Source organism: Polistes dominula, unplaced genomic scaffold, assembly GCF_049000335.1.
Source record: "Polistes dominula isolate Pdom_NZ unplaced genomic scaffold, Pdom_raw_medaka contig_19, whole genome shotgun sequence".
Taxonomy (NCBI): Eukaryota; Metazoa; Arthropoda; class Insecta; order Hymenoptera; family Vespidae; genus Polistes; species Polistes dominula.
This window is the reverse complement of record NW_028301058.1, coordinates 3,868,660-3,886,849: the sequence shown is the minus strand read 5'-3', so window position 1 is coordinate 3,886,849 and position 18,190 is coordinate 3,868,660. Positions and strand designations below refer to the sequence as shown.

At 30.1% G+C, this 18,190-nt stretch overlaps 4 protein-coding genes across 9 annotated transcripts; 1 reads left to right on the top strand and 3 right to left on the bottom strand.

Annotated features, from left to right (window-relative positions):
- The first annotated feature begins 7 nt into the window (after positions 1–7).
- PSR (bifunctional arginine demethylase and lysyl-hydroxylase PSR) lies at positions 8–5,087 on the top strand. 3 transcript variants are annotated; one of them, XM_015332607.2, is made up of 7 exons: positions 12–344; positions 499–741; positions 1,154–1,359; positions 1,452–1,734; positions 1,807–2,162; positions 2,236–2,474; positions 2,675–2,840. In XM_015332607.2, the coding sequence occupies exons 2-7, from the start codon at positions 669–671 to the stop codon at positions 2,700–2,702; spliced, it is 1,185 nt and encodes a 394-aa protein (XP_015188093.1). In that variant the 5' UTR covers positions 12–344; positions 499–668; the 3' UTR covers positions 2,703–2,840. The 3 variants fall into 3 exon arrangements, with proteins under 3 accessions (XP_015188094.1, XP_015188093.1, XP_015188092.1); XM_015332606.2 differs by having other exon boundaries at positions 12–373; XM_015332608.2 differs by lacking the exon at positions 2,675–2,840 and adding an exon at positions 4,953–5,087 and having other exon boundaries at positions 8–741.
- On the bottom strand, positions 3,061–13,178 carry Klp31E (kinesin-like protein 31E). Of its 4 annotated transcripts, none has more exons than XM_015332601.2 (16): positions 12,778–13,177; positions 10,789–11,173; positions 10,260–10,706; positions 10,067–10,175; positions 9,793–9,996; positions 9,385–9,689; positions 9,050–9,293; positions 8,069–8,970; positions 7,645–7,991; positions 7,217–7,408; positions 6,942–7,067; positions 5,455–5,623; positions 5,276–5,381; positions 4,644–5,198; positions 4,300–4,570; positions 3,061–3,355 (listed from the first exon to the last, which is right to left on the bottom strand). In XM_015332601.2, the coding sequence occupies exons 1-16, from the start codon at positions 12,810–12,812 to the stop codon at positions 3,277–3,279; spliced, it is 4,476 nt and encodes a 1,491-aa protein (XP_015188087.1). In that variant the 5' UTR covers positions 12,813–13,177; the 3' UTR covers positions 3,061–3,276. The 4 variants fall into 4 exon arrangements, with proteins under 4 accessions (XP_015188087.1, XP_089031985.1, XP_015188090.1 ...); XM_089175859.1 differs by having other exon boundaries at positions 7,217–7,405; XM_015332602.2 differs by lacking the exon at positions 3,061–3,355 and adding an exon at positions 3,558–4,092.
- A 470-nt stretch (positions 13,179–13,648) lies between these two features.
- On the bottom strand, positions 13,649–14,690 carry AIMP3 (aaRS-interacting multifunctional protein 3). The gene is made up of 4 exons (XM_015332631.2): positions 14,457–14,690; positions 14,156–14,359; positions 13,988–14,083; positions 13,649–13,879 (listed from the first exon to the last, which is right to left on the bottom strand). Exons 1-4 carry the CDS (start codon positions 14,541–14,543, stop codon positions 13,748–13,750), a joined length of 519 nt encoding a protein of 172 aa, XP_015188117.1. The 5' UTR covers positions 14,544–14,690; the 3' UTR covers positions 13,649–13,747.
- Positions 14,691–15,364: 674 nt separating this feature from the next.
- ras (Inosine-5'-monophosphate dehydrogenase ras) lies at positions 15,365–18,154 on the bottom strand. Its single transcript, XM_015332630.2, has 2 exons — positions 17,670–18,154; positions 15,365–17,544 (listed from the first exon to the last, which is right to left on the bottom strand). The coding sequence occupies exons 1-2, from the start codon at positions 17,997–17,999 to the stop codon at positions 16,300–16,302; spliced, it is 1,575 nt and encodes a 524-aa protein (XP_015188116.1). The 5' UTR covers positions 18,000–18,154; the 3' UTR covers positions 15,365–16,299.
- Between the last annotated feature and the right edge of the window lie 36 nt (positions 18,155–18,190).

The window sequence follows — 18,190 nt, the reverse complement described above, 5'->3', positions numbered from 1 at the left end:
TGTTGAGACGTAACGAATCAGTAGTATTTTTTTTTCTTTTTATTTTATTCAATCGTTCACCTTTTTACAAATAATTATTATTTAAATCTTAATTTCCATATAACGTATTACTTTTAACGAAAAATGTAAATGTAGATTTTTTTGCATATTAATTATACGAGAAGATATGGTCTTATACATATCCAAGCAGATGTGGCTTGTTGCTCTTTAAAAGGATCGTACATATGCTACATGAACGTGATATTTGTCACGTAGGCCATTCAGGTGCGATTGTCAGCGCCACTTACAACGATTTCAAGTGTACACGCTAAACGATATTAAGTACTTTCGTTCAGTTACTCATGGTAATATTCCTGCGTTAATTAAAAAAAATGTAAATATTTGTTTATTTTTGGCATTAACATTTTTTGATAGAGTAACGTTTATTTTTGTAAATAAAACATTGAAGATTTAGTTTCGATAATCGAACTACACTTACATTATCGTTTCGCATTCTAGCGATCTGAAAATATCGACTAATGTTTTGACACGCCTTACGGGAATAAAAGGAACTAAAAGTCGCGGTTCGTACCGAGTACGATACGACAGTGTGCCGTAAAATTTTTCAAGTTTAACATTGTAAATAATTTTATTGTAATTAGTATAATAATTAGGATATTATAACAATCATGACGGAGGAACTAAAATTGAGTCATCGTGCTAGGAAAAGAATTAAGGAAGTTAAAAAGAAAGCAAGACCAGGTAAATAAATTTAACAATTCAATTTCTAACCTACTTTTTAACGTCTTAAGAGTATTTTTTCTATGAATTCTCAGATTTGTCGTTTTCAACGCATTGTCAGAGTTAAAGAATATAAATTTATATTTAACCTTAAACATATTTCACAAGTCCAATATCAAAATCGTTAATAACTTTAAGATTAATTTGTGCTTGTAAGACCTTGGGGATGATGTAACCATAGTATATATTTTTTGTAATTATTCTAATTAATATAATCCTATCTCTAAATATTTTTAATTTCTAATAAAAGATTGCAATCTGTTCAAGGTTTACCTAAAATATATTTTTCTTTACTAATCTACTAAAGATAAAAATAAATAGAACTGTTTTATATGTTAATACAGTACTGTTAAGTAGAGTAATATTTTTCTAGAACTTGTAGATAAAGTTGCTTGGACTCAGTACGGGTACAGTAAAAATTTTGAAACTTTCTGGAATTTTCAAGATAATGTAGAACGTATAGATGGATCTGTTGCAACTACGGAAGAATTTATTGAAAAATATGAAAAACCTTATAAACCTGTGATAATACAAGGTGTTCAGAATGGTTGGAAAGCTCATCATAAGTGGACTATAGAGGTAATTTAAAAGATAACAAAATTGATATTATATCGTAAACAAATATTAACTTGTACTTAGACTTACTCCAATAATATTCTATCGACATGCAGAGGTTAGTTAAAAAGTACAGAAATCAAAAGTTTAAATGTGGAGAAGATAACGATGGGTATAGTGTTAAAATGAAGATGAAGTACTACGTACGATATATGCTTAACAATGAAGATGATTCTCCTTTGTACATCTTTGATAGTTCATTCGGTGAACACCCTAGACGGCAAAAATTATTAGAAGATTATGTTATTCCCAAATATTTCCGCGACGATCTTTTTCAATATGCTGGCGAAGATCATAGACCGCCATATCGGTGGTTTGTTATGGGACCTGCCAGATCTGGTAAATATTATATAAAAATCTGAATATTATTAATATATGAATAGATGTTTTCAAATGACTTGTTTGTAACAGGTACTGGTATTCACATAGATCCATTAGGAACTAGTGCCTGGAATGCACTAATTTCAGGTCATAAACGTTGGTGCCTCTTTCCTACTCATACTCCACGCGAGCTTTTAAAAGTAACTGCAAGTGAAGGTGGAAAACAGAGAGACGAAGCTATAACATGGTTCTCTATTATTTATCCTCGTACAAAATTACCTACATGGCCTCAAGATTGCTTGCCAATCGAGATTTTACAAAATCCTGGTGAAACTGTTTTTGTACCAGGTGGTTGGTGGCACGTAGTATTGAATTTGGATGAAACTATTGCAGTCACACAGAATTTCTGTTCTCGTACTAATTTTCCAGTTGTATGGCATAAAACGGTAAAATAGCAATCAATGCATTTCTTTTATTCTTTATAACGCCTAAAAATATATTTCAAAATAATTCTTGTAGATACGTGGAAGACCAAAATTATCGCGTAGATGGTTAAAAGTACTCAGGGATAAAGAAGCAGAACTTGCAGCACTTGCAGAAACAATAGATGTAAAAGAAGATACGGGAGTAGCCAGTGATTCTTCGAGTGGCTCTTCGAGTAGTTCATCGAGTAGTAGTAGTAGTAGTAGTCAATCTGAAGATGAAAGTGCTGATGACAGTGGTCAAGAATCTCTTACAGCACACAAAAAGAAGAAAAGGTATATAAAAAAAAATATTTCGTTTACTATCGTGTTTTTATATTTTATATTAAGCTCAAAATAATTAAAAATGCATGTATTATAACATTCCATTTATTATTATTTTCTCTTTCATCGTTGCAAACATATTTAAAAATTTAAGGCTTAAGGTATAATACTGTTCTTTTTTTCTTATTTTTTGTTTTCTTTTTAATTTTTAGAAGAAAATTGAATAACAGTCAACCCTGACAATATCGAGTACATGGGACCTACAAAGATCTCAGACTGTACAGTATTAACCAACAATTATTGTTTGTACTAAAAATAAATATTATAATTATTACCACCCTAATGTTCATAATAAAATAAATGCTAGATAATACCAAACTATTCTTATTAGATAATGTTATTAATTAGGTATGTTATATAACATTGCGCTTAATTTTGATTTTATCTATTTTTGTAGCATTTGGCAAAGATTTTATTTAGGTCGTACATTTTCTCTAATAAATTACAAAATTCTATTAGAATGAAATAAGTTAAAAATTTTCTTTTATCAGATCTAAAAATGTCTTAAAATTGATGCGAACAATAAATATAAAATAAATGTAGCATTATTAAATAGTAAGAAAAGCACAATTCATTCTTATGTGAACTGTATCATTTTAATTGTCTTCTTAATTGCTTATGATTTATAGAATTATAGAAGTATGTTGCTGTTATAATTATAACTATAATAATAATAAGATAATAATAATAATAATAAATTAGATTAAAATTTCCTAAAATATAAAATAAATCTAACCAATAATATATTAAAATGTTAACTTTTTAGTGAATTGCTTCTTTGGAAAGTTCTTGAATCTCTCTTATAGTAGCTCCACAATCTCACAGTTCCATCACTTTGCGTTGACACGGTAACCATGCAAAGTACCACATAGAAGCAAAGTAATAAAAATCAAATTAAATTTTCATTTACATTAGGCATAATAAATGTTTTCAAAGACAATAAACTATTACACATAACAAATTTACTAAAACTTGGGTGAATTATCATCAACTTGGAAGTGTTCTTTTTAGTATTAATGATATACAGAAACAAAGCTTATTTCCAATATGTATTTTGGATATACAATATTTGAATAAACATTAAGATTAATACATTTTAATATAGAACTATCATAGCACATTTACTGCTATAATTAAGATAAATATATATATATATATTTTTTTTCTTGTTTTCTATTTAATAAAGTTATATCAAACAAATTTTAAATATACAATTGATTTACGAATTTTTAAATATCATTAATGATATTTAAAACAAAGCGTGTATACGTGTACGATTATGCCCAAAAAAGCCAGATAACATTAGCAAGACAACAAATGCAACTAAATAAATAAATTAATGAATTAAAAAGAAATATAAGCAATAGTTATGCTCGAATTTTTTACGATATTTATAGAAATATTTTAGTAAAATATGCAGTAAAATATGTGAGTGAATTACCATAACAATAAAAAATAAAGGAAACACAATAACGAACAGCAGAAAAATAAAGTAAGTTAGAGAGAAACTGTGGAAATAGACATAGTTAAAGAGGAATCAGGAATACGCCACAGCTTCACCTCTCCAGAGCTGCAATCAACATCCAAGTTGTTATTTCACTCAAGATATTATTAAATAAGCTGAACCTAAGCACATTTTTTTTTCAAATTATTTTTACTTGAGAATAATATAAAATCTGCCTTTATTCAACGGTGCAGAATATTTGAGGAAAGTGTTTAGTGCTTAAGGTGCAGCAATGAAAACAGAATATATATAAATATTATAAATTGAACTCACTTGCTAGCAGTAAAAATATGTTGTTGATTAGTTATGACAGCATTAATTGCAGATCCGTGTGCTCGAACTTCCCCGATGGGAGTACATTCTCCTGTTTGATCTTTGGGAACAGACCATGCTTTCAAAACACCGCCACGACAACCTGACACCATAATGGAACCATCATTTATTGTACACAGTCCCAGGATCCAATCCTTGTGTGCATTATTTAACGATTGAACTAATTCCATTCTACCTAAATCCCATCTTTTAATGCACATATCTCTTGAACCTATAATATTATATCATTTAGTTAGAGATGTGTTATATAATTAACATAATAATAAACAATAATAAGGACTTACCAGAAAATAGAGTACTATCACTTGTAGCTAAACATTGAACTCCATCATAATGCGGTGGTGCTAGACTTACAGACATACCAGAAGTATAAGGTTCGACAAGCGAAATCAAATGATCTTTACTGCCTGCTATTACTCTGCCATCATCGGCTATAGCTAAGCACATAACAGCTGCTGTATGAGGTGTACTTAATTTACCATTGCATGTCAATTTACGAAGATCCCATACTCTCACTTTATCACTAGACGCAGTATACAATTCTCGTTCATTTAAACTTAATACAAGATCATTGATTGTTGTTTCGCCCACAGGTATTTGTAGTGTTCTAGACGGAGTCGATAAAGCAATTGGGCCACTTTGTGCTTGGCCTGATGAAAAAAGAGTTTTTATGCAAGTATTACCAGCTCGTAAATCCCATACTTTAACATACGCTGCAGAGACACTAAATAATAGATGATGCGATGCAGAATATTTAACTGCAACAACATTATTTGGGTGACCGCTAAGCGTTAAATTTTCAATTCCGGTTCTCAAGTCCCATACTTTCACAGTACGATCTACAATTGATAAATAATACATATAATTATATTATATTTAATGAAAATAAATTGTTAAATATCACTATTTAATTCACCTTTTGATCCACTAAAAAGTAAATCCGTGGTTGCATAAATAGTCAAAACAGCTTTACTATGTCCCTCTGCTATATGAGAACATTGTAAAACTGCTCGAGGTTGAGCCTAAAATATACAATAATTTTTTAGTAATATATTTATATGATTATAATAACTTTAATTAAATGAATTTAAATACCTTTCCCTGATATTGGGAAATGATTCCCTTCATAGGCTGTGGATCTACAGACATTGGTTGTCTGCTAGCAGTAAGTCTGGAGAAAACATTTTCCTCACGACTATTGAAACGTCGGTATGTTGTTGGTGAACCAGGCGGTGAAGAAATATCCGTATGCGCTACCTGTTCCCTAATTGAGGTGTTTATTATGTTAGCATGTTAGTTAGCTGGTAGTAATCAGCTGTAATCCCAATTAATAGTCATGCCTTCATCGTATTTTAATAATACAATGCATGCGGGTGCACAGTAAGTACTATAATTATAAACCAATATAATTAAGTAAAAAATATATATATGTACGTGTCAGTTTGAAATATATGACTTAGTCAATTATCGAATAGATAAGTTGAAAATTACTTTGACGTTAATCAGTATAGTTAACGATAATGTCATGATATAACATGAAATATTAATATTTTGTATCAGTTTGTGGTAAATTATTTTAGCAATTTAGAGTTAAAAGATAAGCGAAAGCACATACAATTATATGAACAATTGGATATAGAATATCTATATAAAGGCATTATAATATATAAAGGAGGACTTTATATAAACATTTTTACTGCACAGTATTATGGAAGGATTATTTGTGCAATTATTTATTAACTCCGAACAATACAAAAGTAAATCTTAAATATATACAAATTGAAATTTTTTGTTTATCAAATTTTATATTTTGTACACATGTAAATAATTTCTGATCATTCTATCATCATAATGTGATGCAAAGCACAAAATGAATGTTGTATATTAGTAAAGTTGTATATAAAAAACAAAAAGGTAACATGTATTTAGTTTATAACTATAATACTTATAATAGCAAATATTAGCAGTATTCTTTAACAAATAGAATCTAGAAAATGTTGTATAATACATAATTTTCTTCTATATGGTACATATGTTAGTAACATTACCTGATAATATTAACTTATGATAATCAACGAGTAATTTAAATTCATTATACACGAAATTACTTTAGAATTGAATACAAATTTATATCTGTAAAAGTAAAGTAAACTTTGCGGTATTACAAAAAGAAGAGCTTCTATTTGTTTTTAACTTTTATCTTTTTCTTCTTCATTTTCACAGACATAAATCGTATATTTGTTACTATTCGCAGAAATGTTCTTTTCTGCATATTAGGTAATATATTATTTTTTGTAAATACCGAACACGATCGTATTTCGATGTTGGAATTTGTATAGTTTTAAATTCTTTTCTTCTTCTTTATATTCTATTTTACCAAAATGCATTCTGATTTTAATTTGAATAAATATTGAATTTATTTTCGCTATATTTATATTCCATCTTGTTATACTCTTGCGAAAGGCACCCATTTATTGAATGTAAATTCATTTCAGGAAGATCACCGTGCATATAACAGAGCATTGAGACAAAGATATATAAGAAATACGAGAACAAAGATGTACTGCAGAATTATCACTCACATAGAACCTCCTCCAGGATGAAGCGGTCGTCGCAGTGGTCGAGGTGATGTACTATCACGACGACTCAAAGTTGGCGAACCACCAGTTACACCTGTATTATGTTGACTTCTAGTAAGAACTAATCCTCTGGAAAAATTGATAAGATACGGTGTATATTTAAATGTTTACAGTATAAAAGTAGCAAAGTACACAAATAAAAATATAATTAGCAAGATGATTTAAAAAAAAAAATAATGATTATTAATACAAAGCATTTTTCTAAAAGCTGAACCTACTTTAGGCTACCAGGTGCACTGGGTACCCTTGTGAGTGGATGATTGTGGTTTTGATTTTGATCTTCTACTTTGAAATTTTCTGTACTAGCATGCACTCCGTAGAGAAGCTCTTGGGGTTGAGTTGTTCTTCGCCTCACTTTATTATTTCGCTGTTTTTCTTCCATATTTATTATTTGACTGTAACTTTCGCTGCTATACATAGAATATATAGACATAATATAAAAATAAAAAAAAACTAGGCAAGCTTTGAATATTATAATATCGAGTAATAATTTATAATATTGACTGGCAGAAATTAACTTAATTACAGCTTGTTGTACTATAGAAGACGAATTTAAAACAATTTGTTACTTTCTGCTTGGAAATTAAAGCAGATGCATCTATGGATCAAAATTTATTAGTCAGATAATAAAAATCATTTTACTTACTTATCAGGAGACGAACTTCTTGAGCTAGGAGGACTATATGTCGTTGTATTATGATTATTTGTAAGAGACAAAAGATCTCTGTCGCGTAAAACATGTTCGAGTAATTGATGTTGCACGTCACTTTCTTGTGCTACTTGATTTAAACGCGATTCCATATCTCTTACTTCAAGTTGTTTTTGTGCAGCTACGCAACTTTGTTCAACTGTAAATGCCAACATTCTTTCTAATAAATATTGAGCTTCGTCTACGGTACGAATAGTGGAAATCAATGCTTCAACACCAGGTTCACTCTCTACTTCGCCATCCCCCATTTGTACCATATCTCTTTGACATTCGGCTATGCTATCCTATATAAATCACATTGATTATAATATCTTTATAAATAAATAGATCAAAAATGTATATAAAGCTCACTATATATTACCTGTAGATAACTTATTTTACTTTTAAAATTATCGATTTCTTCGTCGATATCGGTAGTATCCCCTTTACCAGTTGCAATAATATTTCTGTGTTTTTGTAATCTATCCAAATCTCTACCTAATTCATCTCTTTCCTGTAATAATCTTTCCATTTCTCTTTCTGTTTCAGCTGCAGCCTGTTTTGCCAATGCTTGTTTAGTAATAGTTCTCTCAAAAGTTTGCCACCGTTGTTTTAATGATTTTGGATTAATAGGTTTGGATGGTGTTCTACCAGCTACTTTTTGACTGAGTCCTCTATCTCTTTTTCTTAAGGCCGATACTTCCTCTTGTTTGCGCCGAAGGACTACTTCCTTCATTCTTTTATCAGCTTCTAATGATCTAATCATATTTGCGTTTCTTCTACTTTCTTTACGTAATTGTGCAATTTCTCTATTACGTTTTAATTCATTTTCTTTATGTCTTTGAGCCTCTTCTCTCATTTTATTTAAAAGTTTTACTTTAGCTCTCTTCATCTCTGCTAATTCATTTCGAAGTCCACGTAATCTGGTCTCATTTTGAGATTGATTCTTAAGTAATCTCGCGTGTTCTTTTTTCGCCGATTGGAGAAGCCGCATTTCTTTCTGCATGGCAGATATTTTTTTTTCATATTCGTCCCTTAATTTTTTCACTTTTTCAGTGGGTTGCGTTGGCTGCTGTTGTAAAGAAGATAATACTTTATCTCTTTCTTCTTGCGTATCTTTGATGCGTGCTTGCAGCTGAGCAAGTTTATCTTCATAATGTTGCTTCATGGATTGTAAACGTCTTTGAGAAAGCTCTAATTCTTGAATTAAACGTTGCTTAACATCAATGTCTGACGTTAAAGCTTCTAATTCACGGCCCATAGCTTCTTCTTCTTCATCTTCCTCTGGAACAACCATTAGAAAATAATATATTAATAATTAATATATTAATAATAATAATACACACAAATTTAATAAGCATACCTTTACGATCTGAATCATCATCGGAATCATCCTCGCTAATAGACTCTTGTCCATTTTCTGTGTCATCAATTTCTGCTTCATCCACAGCCTTATTTGTAACATTAGCATTCTGTGTTTGTTGCTCTTTTAAAGCAGCCAATGCTTCTACTTCTTTTTGTAATTCTTTTTTAGCATCGATTAAAACTGACGACGAATCACTTTGTAAAATATATGAACTATCTCCATATGGATTTGCAGCATTTACCTGCAAGCAATATTTAATCAAAAATAATTGAAAATATACAATAATAATAATAGCATAATAATTGCTGTTATATATTCATATAATATCATACCTGAATCTGTCTCTTTTTCAATTGCTGATACATAGCCTCTGCTTCTAACAATCGAGCTCGTAATTCTTCTATTTCTTGAACATATCCTTGGACTAAACTAGTTACCTGTTCACCACCTCCACCCGATGCAGATACCCATTGTCCTGCTGCTTTCTCTGCTAATAAAAGTACATTTTTAGCAGTCAATGCCTCAACCGTTTCAGAGAGTGCCTTTACTCTTGTTCTAAGACTTTGTAGTTCACTGTTTAACATTTGATTTTCGTGCCATGCATCGTTCATACCATCTTCGCCAACAACTCTTTTCCCTGAAATCAAGATATATGAATAAAATAGCAAATGTAGTCAATAAATTATTATATAGACAAAACATTTATATACATATGTGTGTGTGTGTGATGTGTAACATACCTTGTCTATATTCCATTAATTCTAATTGAAGCTGCTGTATTTCTCTTCTAAGAGAAGCAATTGTTCTTGAACTCTTATCTTGATTAATAGTAACTTTATTCTTTATATTTCTAGCTCTATTCGCATATTTTAAAGTACTTAAAGTTTCCATAAAATCTCTATCACTTGGTGAAACACAAGCTATCATAACAGTTTGACTATTGCCTGTAAATACGAAATTTAATCAGTGAATATATTTTTGAAGTTCTTTCATCCATTCCATATTTAGTATTACCTCCTAAAGAATCTTGCAGTAATCTAGTTAATTTTGAATCTCTGTAAGGTACATGTAATGCTTTCTTCGCTTTATCTCCAAGCGCAGAAATGACATTTCCCAGTGCCAACTATAAAGTTACAAATTTCTATGATCGTACAATAATGAAAATTATATTCTAGATTATTTATATGATAGATATTGTTATACCTACCAATCCACAGTTTATAGATATTCCTTCTTTTGCTCTGTCTCCAGTAGCACCTGTTCTTTTTAGTCTTTCTGAGCCAGCCAAGTCAACAAAATGAAATTTAGCTGTTAATGTTTCAAATTCATTGGCTGGTTCGGTACCGCTTGTATCCACGTCAGCGTCCGGATCTTCCACTCTGATACATCGTTGTTGTTTAACATATAATGTAAATATTGCATGCGATCTTGAAGATTGCGTGTTCATTTGCGTGGAACCGGTTGTACGCGACAATGCTCCTAAACGTAGATATTCCAATGCTTGTTCCGGACTAGTTACGATTCTCGGTTCAACACCAGCTAAATGTATATTGCCAGCTGTATCTTCGTGAATTCGCGCACCACCTCTCGGACCACCTGGTTCTAGTAAATCCTTTAAATCTTCGTTATATAATTCTAAAAATTGTGCAGTAACCTGTTAAAAAAAAAAATAAAATACTATTAACAATAATTAATAACAAACGTGGTAGAGAAAAATATTATCAAAATAATGAAACCTTAAATTCTGGTGGCATTTGTGTACGTTCTCGAGCACGTTCTTGCTTCTCTGCTATTCCTTTAAATAAATGTCTAATGGCTCTAGGAATTATACCGACAATATTGTCATCAACTTCTACATCAAAACCAGTACCCATTGTATACGTTTTGCCCGAACCAGTTTGACCATAAGCAAGTACAGTTGCATTGTATCCATCTAAAGCACCTTCTATTAGGCGAGCAACGCATGTATCATAAATAACACTTTGACCAATTCCCGTATCAAAAACATAATCATAAGTGAAGGCCTTGTCTGGTCCAAGAAAGACCTGGGGTTCTCCTGGAGGTACTTGAGTACAAATCCGGCACATATCAATTACTTCTCTAGCTACTTGAGGCCTTATTCTGTAATATAAATATAAATGTTTTATAATTAATACAAATTTTTATTCAAATTAATACGTAATATAAAATTAATAACACAACGTTTAATAATATCTAATTGTAATTTTTTCAATTATAATTTTAAAATATTAATTCATTCCCCTTAAATAAAGTGAATTATTATTATTATTATTATTCAATTCGTATATACAAAAAATAATAGGTACAATTTAAAAAGATAGTATATTTTCTTCCATTTGTGTGACAACGTTGATTAAATTTTTATTCTTGTATCTGCAAGACAGAAAACGATCCATAAGAAAAAGTTAGAAGGTCGCATTTTTTCCTTCACGAAGAAATAGAAGAAGACATACTCTACCTACATATAATAATCATCGCATAGAAAATAAATATGTGCATGTTATAAACGGAAAAAACTTGCTGGTATATAAACCCAACATACTACAAACTAAGGGGGAAAAAGGGGGAAAGGGGGGAAGAAGGGAGGAAAAGTGCGACCCCCCATTCATCAAAAATCAGGTATCCAGATACTTAATGTGAGTTTTAGTTACGCAGCCGGCAATAAAACCTACACACGCTTGTTTCTTATAAGGAGATATTATGCGATCAAGCGATTTAGCATTTAGAAGCTGCGTAGAAAATATGACAACGCCTAGAATAATTGTTGGATAAACAATGAATATGATTATTAAGTATCGATTACAAATAAAATAATAAATATTACGTCAAGAGGTCAAATTTATTATTATACGTAAATCATAGTTATTTAGATTAGAGAAACAACATTGTTCTATTTTCAATGTTTTAAATAAAATTCTTGTATATATACTATTCTTTCTTTTTTTCACGAGTATCATGCGAACAAATCAATAATATCGTGTGTGTTATGTCGCGCCAATTTATAGCAGACGCTACCGCAAATAGCGCAATATAAGCTCTGTGTACATCAAATATTTTTATTCTTTTATTTGATATATTAATTATTACGACATATTAATAAAAATTCATTATTAGCTTTTATTATTTCTTTAAGAAATTTCTTATATTCATATCGAATCGATATCGATATCGGTATCGGAATAAAATTTTCTCTTAAAAAAATAAGCATTGAAAAAACTTACAAAATTATTTTTTATTTTTTTACCATTAACGTTAAAAATTCGTAGAAAAAATTGATAAAATATTTTCGAAAATTCAAAACAATATCGAACGAAAAGTTTTTTTAATTAAAAAATCTTCCACGTTAATAACGTAAAAAAAGAAAAAAGAGAAAGTAACGAAAAGCTACAAGAGAAAACAGCTGATTGTTGTAATTAAAAATAATTGGGAAATATATAAAATGAAAATAAATGTTAATTATTTACTTAAGATAAAATTTAAGTATAACAAAAAATCTAGAAAATAATATTTGAATAAAATATGACAAGATATATTATGTCGATGAAAAGTATCCTTGAAAAAAAGTATAATTTGATGGATATATGTAGAAATATACGTACGCGTTAGTAGAACGGTACGATGAATATTTAAGAAGAATTTATAAGCTGAAAGTTTTGACATTGGAGCCCTTTGCAAGATTTGATATTAAAATTGATCCAACTTACCGTACGGCAACGCGTACACTCGAATCATCAGCCATTTCGATGTTATTATTAAAAGCGTACTGATTTTTTCAAGTCTTCAAGCAATGGGGGGTATCCTTAGCGAAAATTTATGGATAATAAATTAGCACTAGATTAGGCCGTAGAATTTCATTCGATTAATTTTTTACGTTACTTCAATGTGCTTCCTTGTTTTGTGCGGCGCACGCATTAAACGCGCCGATCGTGAAAATTCCGCATTTTTTCGGAACAACGGGATTAATTGCGAACACGAATTACGCTCGGACATTTCACATAACGCGAGGAAAAGTCTTCACTATGCCTATGTGTTGGTCCAAGGACTAGATGGATCGGCAACTCGAAGAGCAAAGTAATGAACGTCTTCGGTCAAAAGTACCAAGCTTAAACAAAGATTTTAATTACATTTTCATTCGCTAGATAACGCTGATCGAATATTCTTTTATCATTTTTATCAACTATATATTCATTTTTATATTAAAAGTTATTCTATAAACGTTAACATTAATTATCTATGAGAAAATATAAATATGTTAATTATTCGAAAAAAATATTAAAAATCAAACAGTGGTTGTTTTATCGACAGGAATAAAAGACATTAACGCTATCTCTTAAGAGATACTTATCAACGTAATAACAAAAATGTTGCTTTTCTTATAAGATAAGTTATCAACTTATACGTGTTACCGACAGTTAATAAACGAAATCTCTATCAGAATTTGTAAATATCGGTTTTTTTGTCAAGTTTTACACAGTTATAGGGGTCCCCTACGAATATACATTGTGTCAGCAGTAAGATCCATTCCAAATTACACAAATTATTAATTAACTCTACAATTAGAAAAATTAACAAGTATTTTCTCCTTCGTATTTTTATTTCTTCTTTCGTCACAAGTTTATAATTGTGTGATTAAGACAGTACACAAGATAATTTAGTATAATCTGTTTATTTACTTTATAAGAACAGATGCATCAAATTGAAAGAGATTAAGTCCAATGTCTGTCTCAATTTTGTATCTTGTTGTAAATTGTCGAACCACCTAGATACATGAACGTATTGTGCCTTCTCTTGGTGACTTAATTCACTCTGAAACAGTAAAAGAGGATAGAAAGATTATATTGATCCGCATGACTTACTAAGGATTCTTAAGGGGTCAGAACTAATTTTATATTTGTCTATCACGTATATTTTTACCATTATTTTATATAAGGTGTAATAAAGTGTAACATCTGCGATAGTTTGCATCGTACCACTTAAATAAGTTTGATCGCTCAATACCATATTTAATTCCTGTAATCAAAAGAAATGAATAATTAATCTAGTTACAATAATTCTAGATAATTACCTAATCTTGTTAATTACCTTTAAAACCTTTCTAACATTGGCAGAAGTATCTGCATAATTAATACAAATTAAAATATATTCCAACCATTGACGTGTTAAAGCTTGTGTCTCTTTATCATTGCCAAGTATGTCTGGGTATTTAGAGTTTTTTACCAAGGCTTGTATCAAAGTACTAAAGTACAAAACAGGCTCGGTCGCTGGTAAATTACTAATATTCGTTATCTACAAATAAATTAAAGATGAATTAGAAAATACAATTTTAATATTTTCCTTAAACTAAACTGACATATAAACAAGAAATAAACAAGCAATGACTTACATTATTTTCACATAAACGTAATTTATCCGATGAAACATCTAAATATTGAATAATTCTTTTTATACATTCGACGTTGCACATAACCATTTTATAAAATAAACTTTAATCAAAAGAAAACGTCGTTAATTTTTCCAAGCAATAACTTAGAAGTACATATAGGTTATGTTAGCCACCTTGCAATGCATTCGAAACAACCATACAGATGGCTATACCATAGCTAGAATTTAGCTGTATCATAAGCTTAATTGTTACAAATTCAATTCAAAATAAAGTTGAAAATTTGATTCTCTAATATATTACGAGGATAGGTTGAGTCTTGATAAAAAAAATAACTTTTATTATCTTTTTAAATAAAAGCGAGTTTGAGGGAAAAATATTGTTTCTATATCAAGCTCAAAACTTTTCATACTATCCACATATTTATATATAGGGTAATTCAAATAATAAATTATTAACGATAAATATATTTATTTGTTAATTTTATGATTATAATAAAGATAATAAAAAAAATTTACTTTGAATTGCATGGATTTGATTACGTAAAATATAAACTGCTTCCTTAAGTGTTACGAGTGAGATACATAGATCAGTAAACGACAATCCTCACCTTGAGCAACCCTATCGTATATTACGTGACATGTAATGCTTACTAATACGAATATTGCAGTTCTGCTCTAAAAGAACTTAGGAATGCATTTACGTAAACGTTATGTTAGCGACGTTTTAGATTTTTTTTTTTAACAATTCTCATAACTGTAATCTGTATGTTCATCTCGTTATCGAGAATGCTTAGTTTTACTTTTTTTTTTTTTCGAACGTTCAATAACGTTTAACGTTAACGCTTGATGCTAAAGTATCTAAACTCCTCAATAAGGATTGCGAATAAATTTGAATAAACGTATTATACATTTATGGTTTATAACGTTAAGTACATATTTATTTAAAACATACAGTTTTTTGTCTGTAACAACATTTGTATAAAATATAGACCATAAAATGGAGCATTTACGTTTGTAAAATAACTCAAACTAAAAGACTGGCTAATTTGATTAGAAAAAAGTCGGACTTCTGAATATTTATTTTATAAATTTTAAAAATTTTAAACCAGATTTGTAAAAGTATTTGTATAATTTGTAAATGACATCTAAATATACACGAGAAAAGTATAAAATTTTTACGTAATTGTAATTAGCCTTTTATGATCCTATTAAAAAATTTTCAATGAGAAAATGAATTAATTGGACATATAAATTCTTACTTTACGTAAGAGAGATCGGAATGAATAATTTCATTCATTATTAATCTACATATAAAAACAAGAAAATTGGTTCAGAATATAGGTTAATTAATTCACAGTGTTATTAATCTAAATAATTACATATCAACGATTCGTAATAGTCAATTAATAAAAATAATCAATAATAATCTAATTTTGCCTTTTCATTTCTTGGCACATCATACCAAAGAATTAACTTTATCAGTCAAGATTATCATATAAACCGAAAGAGTAACAAATTTTAAATTTTTCACTATAGTTTCATTCAAGTTTTCTCTTCTCATAGATAACACAATATATGCACAATTTATTGTATAATATTAATACAAACTTATTACTATATATTGATGTCGTTAATAAAATTATATCTGTTTTAATAGTAAAATATAGTGAAATGTGAATAGTTTCATAGCTATTTAGATCGTAACATAAATAAATTTATTTGCAACTAAATTTATGTTACGATCTAATATACTAATATATAACAGGTTTTCAATACCTATGGTAATTGTATGCAGTTAAATGCAGGTACTTTAGTTGTATACATATCTCTTATGAGTAAGATACTTAGAATAAACGTTTTTCATAAGAAAACAAGCTATGGACATTTCCTTCCTGCTGAGCAGAAGATGTTCTTCTCTCAAATCTTAATTCACCACTATATGTCATGGATCTTAAAATGGATACAGACTTTGCACCAATGTCTTGACATCCGTGTTTTATACCACAAAGTAGATAAGGAGCAAATTTGAAAACTGATCCCTTGTCAACTATGGAACCACTTACCCCTTGAGCTACTTTTAATTTGTCCATTTCATTGTGGAAATATCTATCCATGGCCGAACCCTTTGCATCGGTTCTATTCATGGCTTCTAAAGAACCCATCCCTCTGTATTTTTTCAAACGAACTCCATCGCTGAAGAAGTATTCACCGGGTGCTTCTGAAGTTCCAGCTAATAATGATCCCATCATAACTGTTGAGGCACCTAAACTAAGGCTTTTAATAATATGCCCAATAGATTGTACACCACCATCAGCTATAACAGGTACTCCAAATTTTCTGGCATATTCCGCTACTTTATAGACCGCAGTTGCTTGTGGTCTGCCTACCGCCATTACTTCTTGAGTAATACAAATAGATCCAGAACCCATACCAACACGCAATGCATCTGCTCCTGCTTCTATTAAATTTTTTGCTTGAAGACTTGTTACCACATTACCTGCAATTATTTGCAAGTCCGGATATTCCGATTTGATATATTTAATCATCTCAATTTGGTAAATCGAGTTCCCTTGAGATGAGTCTAATACGACTACGTCAACTCCGGCAGCTGTTAAAAGTTGTAATCTTTGTTTATCAGTATTACGTGTTCCAATAGCAGCACCTACTAATAATTGCTTATTCTCATCTTTGCTAGCACTCGGATAACTACGATTTTTCTTTAAATCAGTTCTTGCCATTAATGAAATAAGTTCTCCTTTATCATTGACTATAGGAAGTTTTCCTTTCTTTGATTTTTCAAGAATTACATTTGCTTCTTGCAGTGTTACGCCGGCTGGTGCAGTAATCAGATTGTCTAATTTCGTCATTATCGTTTCCAACTTAGTATGTCTTTGCTGAAATGTATCTTCCAAGAAATCAATGTCTCTGGAAGTTACAATGCCTAGAAGCTTACCACCTACTTTTCCATTATCCGTAATTGGAATGCCAGAAAACCCATGTTCAGTTTTTACATTTACAACATCATTAACAGTATGCTGAGGTGATAGCACAACCGGATCTCTAATGAATCCATGTTTATACTTTTTCACCTGAAAAAATATATTTCTGTATTTTAAATTATGTTCAATCAAGGAGTAAAAAATATTTAACAAATTAAATGTTCTGAAGTTAAAAAAAAATTTGGCAGAGTACATATTAATATTCCATTACATGCCTTATGTACTTCATTGGCTTGGTATTCAGGTGTACAATTATGGTGTATTATACCAATTCCACCGCAAAGAGCCAAAGCAATTGCCATGTCAGATTCCGTAACAGTGTCCATTGGAGAAGAAACCAAAGGAGTTTTTAACATTATCTTTTTGGTAAGTGGTGATAATAAGTCCACTTCTTCGGCGGTAAAATCAATATATCCTGGTAAAATGATGAAATCATTATATGTTAGCCCATCGCCGTTGGCAAACAGTTGTGCTGCCGTAAGACCATCGTCCGGTAATGGCAGATCTCCTGGCATTTCGTTACTTATTATACAGTAGTCAGCCATTGATGATAATATATACTTTTAATTTGTTAAATTTATATATATGTATATTATTCCTATCGTGAATTTTATTCCTCCACGTGGTTTTTTATATTTTAAAGAACAAACGTTAAAAATTGGCAGAACAAAAACTATATCCTTCCTAAACCAGGCAAAGTGACCGAAAAAAGCGCGTTTGCGAGCCTTATATATGT

Bases quoted from the DNA above. Each gene is read 5' to 3' on its own strand.
- PSR (XM_015332607.2), top strand. From the start codon at position 669: ATGACGGAGGAACTAAAATTGAGTCATCGTGCTAGGAAAAGAATTAAG. The intron at 1,735-1,806 runs GTAAATATTATA...TGTTTGTAACAG, and splicing joins TATGGGACCTGCCAGATCTG to GTACTGGTATTCACATAGAT. The intron at 2,475-2,674 runs GTATATAAAAAA...TTTAATTTTTAG, and splicing joins GCACACAAAAAGAAGAAAAG to AAGAAAATTGAATAACAGTC.
- Klp31E (XM_015332601.2), bottom strand. From the start codon at position 12,812: ATGGCTGATGATTCGAGTGTACGCGTTGCCGTACG. The intron at 7,992-8,068 runs GTAATATATAGT...TGATTTATATAG, and splicing joins GTAAAATAAGTTATCTACAG to GATAGCATAGCCGAATGTCA. The intron at 5,199-5,275 runs GTGAATTAAATA...TATCAATTGTAG, and splicing joins ACTTTTTAGTGGATCAAAAG to ATCGTACTGTGAAAGTATGG.
- AIMP3 (XM_015332631.2), bottom strand. From the start codon at position 14,543: ATGGTTATGTGCAACGTCGAATGTATAAAAAGAATTATTCAATATTTA. The intron at 14,084-14,155 runs GTAATTAACAAG...TTTTGATTACAG, and splicing joins ATGTTAGAAAGGTTTTAAAG to GAATTAAATATGGTATTGAG. The intron at 13,880-13,987 runs GTAAAAATATAC...TTACTGTTTCAG, and splicing joins ACACCTTATATAAAATAATG to AGTGAATTAAGTCACCAAGA.
- ras (XM_015332630.2), bottom strand. From the start codon at position 17,999: ATGGCTGACTACTGTATAATAAGTAACGAAATGCCAGGAGATCTGCCA. The intron at 17,545-17,669 runs GCATGTAATGGA...ATATTTTTTCAG, and splicing joins AAGCCAATGAAGTACATAAG to GTGAAAAAGTATAAACATGG.